The 9,167-nt window shown below is 52.6% G+C and overlaps 1 protein-coding gene across 2 annotated transcripts; it reads right to left on the bottom strand.

The window, feature by feature from the left end:
* Window positions 1–239: 239 nt before the first annotated feature.
* Window positions 240–2,959, bottom strand: HEY1 (hes related family bHLH transcription factor with YRPW motif 1). Of its 2 annotated transcripts, none has more exons than XM_084280095.1 (5): window positions 2,786–2,959; window positions 2,557–2,632; window positions 2,347–2,475; window positions 2,186–2,267; window positions 240–1,352 (listed from the first exon to the last, which is right to left on the bottom strand). In XM_084280095.1, the coding sequence occupies exons 1-5, from the start codon at window positions 2,875–2,877 to the stop codon at window positions 769–771; spliced, it is 963 nt and encodes a 320-aa protein (XP_084136221.1). In that variant the 5' UTR covers window positions 2,878–2,959; the 3' UTR covers window positions 240–768. The 2 variants fall into 2 exon arrangements, with proteins under 2 accessions (XP_084136221.1, XP_084136222.1); XM_084280096.1 differs by having other exon boundaries at window positions 2,392–2,475.
* Window positions 2,960–9,167: the final 6,208 nt, after the last annotated feature.

Below are 9,167 nucleotides of genomic sequence, written 5' to 3'. Positions count from 1 at the left end.
TCTTTTTCCCTTCACTTCCCCAGCAACTAAACCAGCCACCAGTACAGTGTGGAATTCGGCTTTCGCACTCTCCCTGCTGCAGGGTTTGCTCTAAAGCTCATACTGCTGGGAGGAACAGCATGGTGGTTCTGTGAATTAAGCAAACGTCCACTAGGGACTAGAGTAAGACCACCAAATATCCCAGACTGCTGCAAAAGAAATAGAAACTGGGCTCTTAGATACAGCTGGTCAAGCTGGTCCATCTGATTTGTCAACGCTTTGCTCAGAAACAAAAGACTCAAATACAGTTTACAAAAAGAGTAATTCTTTCTAGAACATCTCAGTGTCAAAACACTAGCAACAACACAGCTTGTTAATGCTGAGAAGAGTGGTCTTGGAGAAATTAATAGCTAAACTAGGCCACTGCTAACAATAATAGGTGGTAACTCTTCATAGAGGCAGTCTGATGTACTCAGGAAAAATGAAACATTTGAAACAAACTGTTCACAAAAAATATTTAAATGCTCAGCACAGATCTAACACAAGTGTTAACAACCACTAATGTAATTTTATTTTTGGACAACTTCAGCAACTATTAAAAAAAAATGCTAATACAAAAAAATGTAGAAAACAAAAAGAAAAATCCAAAGAGACAGTTCTCAGACAAACTCAGTTAAGGTGAAGCTGTACCTTTGTCCCAGTTATTAAGAGCTTCAACTTTAAGCGTGGCATAACCCAGCTCAGCTAGGTTTTGTAGGCTTCCCCACCCTCTTGCTAAAGAGTTAGTTCTTAGAAGGCTCCAATCTCAGTTCCCCAGGGTCTGTATGGTTTGCCAAGGGTTGCTGACTGCGTCGGTGCAGATGGGCTCAGCACGTTTGGGGAGAGCAGATGGAAGGAGCCAAACGAAAAGGGGAACGCAGACAGGGAAGCCATGGAGGAGAGAAGAGGAGGAGACAGTTTGGTAGTCGAGGTGACCACAGGGAGCACTGGTCCAACGCTGCCGTTTGGGGGCACTCGGAGTGAGGGAGTTTCAGCGTGTGGGGCAGCAATTCTGGTCTGGTGATGTGCTTCTGTGGAAGATGCTGTAGTGCTGGTATTACCGTGCCCATTTTGAGCCAGCAGCAAGGGGTGAGATATGTGAGGGTGATGTCCAAAGGCACTGCCCCAAGGAATGTGTCCAATGCCAGTGTGTGCACTACTTGCTGCTTCCCGTTGAGAGGCGTAGTTATTGAGATGAGACACAAGTCGAACTCGCAGAGGATCGGAGGCATCCAGACCCTCTATAATACTAAGGTATCGAGCAACTTCAGCCAGGCACTCGCGAAACCCTAGACTCCGATAGTCCATAGCCAAAGCATGAGCATCAAAATAACCTAGGAGGAAAGAACAAAGAATGGAGTCTTCAGATGCTGTTTTCTAGTCATTGTCTACAGGTAGCCTCCCCACTCCACCCTCCCCTGTAAGCATATTTCACTTGGATGTGGTTAGTATTCCCAACCATGGATTAGCTGCCAAGCTCTTTTTTCCTCCTTTTTTTTTGTGTGTGTGTCTAACAAGCCTTTCTTTTATATCTGTGCTGTGATGCTGCAAGTCCCAAGACCAGCCAGAGTGCCATTTTTAAACAGAAATTGCACACTGCCACTGGAGGAAAGTACTTTTGATCCCTTCATGTCTCCCCAGTGCAAGCAAAACCACAGCACAGTGAAGTTCATTAGAAAACTAAGTCCTAACTTATCAGAGGGGGTTTCTGCAAGCAACATACTTCTTTCCTAAAAGTGTTTCACCATTTTTTGCTGATTATCTTCACTACTCATTTCATTCTGGTTTTCCTTTTCCGACTTTCTGTCCTGACCTTTCAGAAAGTTCCATAAACAAGCATTTGACAACAACAAACAACTTTTGTGTTTTCCAAGCTGCCAAAAGCCGATTCGCTTCACGGTGCTGACACACAGCTAGGGTAACTTGTAATCGCCCTCCCCTAGAAGAACCTGGAGCTAGTACTGTAAAACGTTTCAGTGCTAGCAACGCCACAAATCTTGTCAAGTAGCAGGAAGTCCCAAATCCCTGCCGAAACGTAAGAGAGCTCCCATTCACTTTCTCCAAGGGCTCCCACAGCAAACTGCGCACCGAATGCTGGAGCACGCACCGCTCTCACGGCAGCCTCTCTGCAGGGCTGCTGACCCCGCTGTCAGGCACGAAACTCTACCTTTCCCTCCTGCCGTATGCAGCATTTTCAGATGATCGACAGTCATCTGCAGAATCTCCGCCTTTTCCAGCTTGGCTGATCCCTAGGAGAGAAGAGGAGGCGCGAAACTTTTGAGACAGAATCGGGATGTTAAAGAGGGGGTACCCCCTCCTCCTGGGAACGAAGGGGGGGAGGCAGGACGGGGCGGGGGGGTCACCGGGCGCTACCTGCTTCTCAAAGGCGCTGGGCACCAGCCTCCTCAGCTCGGACAGGCTGTTGTTGATGCGATCGCGGCGGCGTTTCTCAATTATCTAGGGCAGAAAGCGGAGGGTCAGGGGGCGGGCGGGCCGGGGCTGAGGGGAGCCGCGGCCGGCCGGCAGGCACTCACTCACCCCTCGGCGCCTCTTCCTGGCCAGGATCTGCGAGGTGGTGGAGGGAGACATGGAGCCCGCAGCCGAGCTCAGGTTCCTGCGGGGAACAGCGGGACACCGGTCACCACAGGCACCGGCACCGCGGGGGGGAGGGATCGCGGGGAGGGGAGGATCGGGGCTCCCCGCGGGGCTGAGGGGAGTGAAGGGGCGCCAGGCCGCCTCACGGCGACCACCGTCTGCCTGCGCTCACCCATTCTCGTCCGCGCTCTCCTTCTCCACCTCGATGGCCTCATCCAGCTCCTCGCTGTCCGACGAGCTGTAGTCGGGGTGCGCCCGCTTCATGGCGGCCGCGGCGGGGCGCGGGCGGCCGTCGGGGAGGCGGCGGGCGGTGCGCGGGAGGAGGGCGCCCAGCGTGCGCCCCGCGCCTCGCCCGGCACCCGTCTCTCCCATGGCGTTCCCACGCCTCACCTCTCACCCGCCGCGGGCGGGCAGGCGGGGAGGCAGGGGGGGGAGGCAGGAAAGGAGGCAGGCAGCGGGCAGGCAGGCGGGCAGGAGGCGGCAGGCAGGAGGCAGCCGGCAGGCAGCGGGCGGGCGGGCAGCAGGCAGCCGGGAGAGTAGACAGCCGGGCAGAGCACACCCGCGGCCGCCCGCCGCTCAGCACCGCCACGCGCGGCCCCCGCCGCCCCCATTGGCCGACGGCGCGCCGGTCTCAGCCAATTGCCGCTGGCCGGCCGCTGAGCCCCGCCCACTCGCCGGGGTGTGGGGCGGCGGGGGAGGCGCGGCCGCGCGCCGCCGGCCGTGGGAAAGCGGCGCGGGGCGCGGCGGGCGGCGGCGCTCCGGCGCGGGGCGGCGCGCGGCAGCGGCGGCCGCCGCGTGCGGGCCCCGGCGGCGACGGGAGGGAGGGAGAGAGGGGGGAGGGAAGGAGGGGGAGGGGAGGGCGCCGGGCGGAAGCACGTCCCGGCCTGGAGAGCCGGGCGGTGCCGATGCCGTGCGGAGCGGGCGCCGCAAGCAGGGCAGCTGCGGGGCACCCTCGGGGTTGCGTTCGGCACCCCCTCACGCCGGGGTCCCCCGTGGCCTGAGCCCTGCGGGCTCGCTGCGCCCTGCAGAGGCTGACTGCTCCTGCCGAGGCTGCGGAGCGCGGCCCCGAGGCAGGCTGCGGCAGCGGGGCCCGGGCGGGGCTGCGTGAGAAGGGGAAGGCGCCGCGGGAGCAGCTTGCCCTGCCTCGAAACTCCGAGTGGGACGGGTGGCCGCAGCCCCGGGGCGGGGGAGCCTGGAACTTGGGGCTTTTTCCTTGCTGGCAGTGCCAGGGGAGGCGAGGCGTCCCTCTTGGCTGCGCCTTCTGCAGGCCAGACCCTTCCCTCGTCTCTCCGCCTGTGTTTTGGAGAGGTGGGGAGACGCAGGGGCAGTTTGTGAGGGGCTGAACGCAAACGTGCTTCGCTGCGCAGTCCTTAGTAAGGGAGAGGGGTGACAGGGCAGTGTACATGCAGCGTGTGCAGAGGGCTGGCTGGCAGGCTCATAGGGAGTGCATGCCACTCTGCACTCAGCAGGGCACCGAGCCTGGACACCCCTTTCCCCCAAACTGCCCCGTCCCCCAGCACAAGACCTCTTCACTCTGCCAGCTTTCTCAGGCCGAGTTACTGGCAAAGTGGGACAGGTGAAACGAGGGCAATGCTCTTTGAGGTGGTTTTGTAATAATTGAATGTTCATTTACATGAAGCCTTTCAACTAAGACTCGTTTTCCGAGTTGATTCTTTCATGTTTTGCAATTCAAGGGGCTGGAGGATAACTGGGATGTGCGTAGTGCGACAGAGAAGAATCCACTGACCCAGGTTTCTCCATTTCAAGACCCTGGAAATAGCAGCTTTCAGCCTCCCACTGGTTTAGGTAAAAGTTCCTGGCACAGAGTTCCTTCAGAGTTCATGCAGTTACCCATATTTTTGCAAAGAGTTTCTGGTGGAAGGGAAATGGAAGCAAGGACCAGGTTAAAGGTAGTGAAAGAGTTTCAGTTAAGAAACTTAACAAATGTCCTGCAGCCCCCTCTAAGCACCTAAGAGAAAATTACAGAAATAATCATATTTTCCCACATTGCATTTTTCATAAATCTGTCCTTTCTGCAGTGCTGTTAATTAACCCTTGACAGCATTTCTGTTACATCCACCTTTCCAGCCTGTGGATGTTTGTTGTAAGACATCTCTGCACCACTCACTTTTACAGGACCAAAAGCCAGGGCAGTGGAAGGTGCAGTGACATTCCTTCTTGGCCTTCAGACTACACGTCAGACTTCTCCCATCAAGACATATTTGTGTGTTCTTCATACTACAGGGGGGGAAAATCCCACTGTAAAAGAAATTACTTGCCATTAGGCATTCATTGCTTGCGAGTAGAGGTCTGGCCACCCAGATTCCCAGCAGTCAGGTCCTGGAGCTGACCCCACTCCTCAGCTCTGTAAACCACAGGGGCCACCTTGAAAGATACATTCAGAGCTTAGGTAGACAACACCTTCTCCAAATGACTTGCAGGAACTGGCAGGTAGGGTGTAGCTGGGCCTCCGTGTGAGCAATTGCAGTTGGCTATCAACTGCCATGGGAAGATAAGAAATGTTTGCCCATGTGTGGTTTCGATCTTGCCATCCAGCACTAGGAGGAACAGACAGCAAAACCAGCTTTAAATTACCCTTGTGCTTTTCTGGCACTGGGCAGGGCCTGATCCTCAGCGTTGGTCTAATTGTTAACTGTGGCCCAAAGGGCAGTTTTATTAGCCAGGAATTGCCAACATGTTGAGGCAGTGCTGTCATGCACCTCTCTCTCACCAGAAGGGCAGACAGGAGAGCAGCCTTTTGCTCTCTCAAGTCCAAGTAAATCAAAATGACAGCACAGGAGAAGGAGGCGCTTTTAAAAAGAGCTTAATTTCAGACCCCCTTCACAACAATGAAGCAGTGCACCTTAGGACATGACAGTCACCTTTCCTGTCCCCTACACCCGGCAAATGCCTCCCTTCTCCCTGCTTTGCCCTACAGAGCAAGCACCCTCTTGCCTCACCCACCTCTTACTACAGCTGCAGTCTCCCCATCGACCAGACATTGCACCCCACACCCCTTCCTGTCACACATACCAGCACAGTTGCCTCCCTCCCCAGCTTCCCCATCACTTCCCAGTTTGGCACAACTTGGCGTTTCCAGATGCAGCCTCTGTCACCACATCTGGCCGCCCCCATGCTGGAAGCAGGAATGGCAGGGCAGGGAAGAGTCATCACAGCAAAGCAGAGACTTGGGTTTGAAACACACAGGAGCTGCTCCTCGTGACTGTCCCTTAGAAGGGAGTGGTGTCACTTTTTTGTGTGCTCACCCCCCCTCTCCCCTCCCCATTTTTCTTTGTTGAATGCCTCCTACAGCGATTTCGGTGCTCGTCAAAGTCCCACTGAAAAGGAGTTGTTTATTGCTGCTGCGGGCTTCCCTCCAGCAGAGACCTGCCACTGCTGACCCTTGCTCTAGTGTGTGCGCTAAATTAACTCCCATCCCCTTCCTTTAGGTCTTCTCTCCCAAGGGAGCAAGTGCTTTGAAGAGTAATCCCGTCAACCTGTCACCCTGAGTCCCGGAAACTCGACGTTTCTATGGTTACTGTGCCCAATTCAACCGGTGGCTCTGGCACTCGCACTGCAGCCAGGCGAAAACATCAACGCCCCCCCCCCACTTCCCTCCCTTCCCCCGACCCCCGCATACATCACGCTGCAGATTCAGCTCTGCAAGCAAGAAGTTCCTGCTCTGAATCTTGTGTTTTTCTTTGCTGACTCCTGGCTGAACGTGCCAGCAGGGTTCAAGAGTAGTTACTGCAGGTCGAATGGAAGCGCTCGAGAAGGGAGCGGGAGCGAGGGAAAAGGTGGTTTTCTGGCTTCTTGCGTGATCTGTTAGCAGTATCCTGGCTGCAGAGGTGTTTTCTCAGGAGGGGAGGGCTGAAATTCACATCTGCACGTCTGTGAGGTCCAGCTACTCAGCTCCAAAGTTAGGCTTGGGTGCACGCTGGCCCCGAGTTCTGTCGTGCAGGTGCTGTGCATCTTTCAGCCGGAGCAACTGCTGCAGGAAAGAGCATAAACATCATGCATTCACACTCACATGCATCTGGGAAGGCAGGAGATGCACAAAACACCCAGAACTCATTTTAAAACCATAGTGCATCATATTGGGGGTTGGACTCGATGATCTCTTGAGGTCCCTTCCAACCCCTACAATTCTGTGATTCTGTGATCAAAGACATTTCTGTCTTCAAACTGGCCAAGGACAGGGATCATTTTTACACCAGAGCCCTTGCTGTTAGCAGGATGCCTCAGCTGCAGCACTTCTGCTGCCGCATAGGTTACAGCGCTCGTATTTGGGAAGCAGTCTGTAGCCATAAATAAGGAAGACGAGCACTGTCAGCATATTAACTGCAGCAGTGCAGGCAGATTTCTCCTCTGGATGGCTCTGAACATTGCAGGTAGACTTTGCATTTACCCAATCAGGCTTCAGCTCATCTCCAAAAACAGACTGGGCTATAACTTTGTACAACACTAATCTGTGAACGCACATTTAATCCATCAGCAGGCAAAGGTACCTAATTTCCTTTCCAATCAGTCCAGTCCCTTTTCTGTTTCCATGCAAGCCTCCCTCTGAGACAAGGCCCTTGAAGGGAGCAGCTTCTTCCAGCAGGCATCCCTTCCTCCATTCCCAGAGCTGAAAAGAGACCAAAGGCCTGCAGAAGGAATGACACCAGGTCACGTTAATTAATGACTGTCTCATAATAGATACAAAAGCAGGCTGACTTGGAGTGGCATTGCGTAGAAGATTCTCCTTTGAATTGCGGCCACATTTGCTCTTAATTACAGGAAAATGCCCTGATGTCCATGTGTGTAAGAGTGCACCTTGTGTGTAAAACCATGTGAGAAATTCAGCAACGTGTTAGTGGCAGGAGAGCGTCTATCAGCAGTGCCAAATGGTGGAGGGGACAATGGCCACAGATGTGTGTCAACCACAGACGGCAGCCCTCCAAGGTGACAATTTCACCATAGCTGGATGGTTTGTTTACCCCTGTGTTCATTCCTCACTTTGCACCAGGTATCACAGAGTAAAACAGGGGGGTTCTTTTTTCAGCCAAGCCCTTTGTAGTTTGCCAAAATACTTTTCTTCTGTCCCCACAGTACTTTTCTCATAGTTGGACTGAGGAATAATCACAGAGAAACTCGCTTGGGTTTCCTGCTGTCGAAATCCTCGCAGTCCATCAAGGAACAGCCTGACTAGCTGTTTTTCCCATGAAAATTGTGCAACTTCAGTGTTTTAAGAGCAGTGCTCAAACCATGCTTCCTGTTACACAGTGATGGATGGAAAGGAAGTCCCTGCTCTGAAGACTTTACAGTCTGAAACCTACTTTGAGTTTTCTTTGCCAGTAAGATGTAGCACGCGCGCTATTCGTTCTTGCTAGGAAGCACAGGATAGAAACCAACTCTCAGACTTTCTGCTCCACCACACAAACAGTCCTTTAAAAGTATGAAAACCTGACTTCTTGGCAAATCAAACCCCCTTTTTCTTAACATGTTTCCTGGAACTGCATTTCACCATGCAAAAATAAAATGAAAAATCGAGCCGCTGGTACACACATTTAGGAATAAAGCAAATCAAAGTAATAGTTTGTTGCTTGTGAAAGTGGCAGTTAGGAAAAGCTCTGACGACAATTGCACAGACAAATGAATGAAAATGGTGCATATCACCTATCTGATGTGGTGAGCGCTGACCCCTGGGAAAGCATCTCTTTACTTTCCCTCCTGCGATAACTTGTCTTCACCTCGCATCTTTCTGCCACCGCATTTCCTAGACACCTGCTGTCCCACAGTGATCAGCCACCTGAGCAGAAGATAGACCCAAGGAAACAACCACTATATAAGACCCCCCCCCACCCCAATCCCAGAGAAATGAACTGTGAGGGGATGTTTAGCATGTGTGACAAGAGTGAGAAAGTGCCAGGGATTTTTAATTCCCACAAAGCGGTCAGGACTCTGGCTGAGTTTTCACCATAGAGGTCCTGGCAAAGACACCTGATTTGTCTGCTTTAGATAAAATAAAGACTAAGCTTGACTGGTTTGAACGTGAAACCTTATTCCAGGCAGGCAGAGTATTTGGACATTGGAGGATATGAAAATCAAATCCTGTCATCAGTTGTCTATTCCATTACGTGATGGAATACGAGGGTAAAAATAAACAGCAGAAGTGCCCCTCTGATTTTGCCAGAACAAAGCTAGATACTGAACCTACCTCTTACTAGGGAGACTTTTATTTCTTAAATCATCCAAATGTCTGTCAGCATCTGACCTGAGGTGTTTCGGAACCTGAGCTGAGGGTTCATAAGGCAGCTAACACTGAGCTTCAAGCCAATTTTTTGAAGAGCCGCAAAAACGCAGTAACAAACTAGCCATGTGCTGCACTGGTACTGAGGGTATTTTCCTGTGAGGTGCCTTCTTTCTTACTTAAAACTGAACAAATTGTACAGGTTTCAGAAGAGTCACGACTTGGGGACCCTGCAGAGCTGGCCAGCATAGCAGTGCAAGGGTCCTCCCTCTTCACAGAGTGACCTTCAGTTCATCTGCTTTTAAAGAAGAAAAGTTATTCC

Source organism: Gallinula chloropus, assembly GCF_964237585.1.
Source record: "Gallinula chloropus genome assembly, chromosome: 2".
NCBI classification, from domain to species: Eukaryota; Metazoa; Chordata; class Aves; order Gruiformes; family Rallidae; genus Gallinula; species Gallinula chloropus.
The sequence above is the reverse complement of the archived record's forward strand: the minus strand, read 5'-3'. Positions and strand labels throughout refer to the sequence as shown.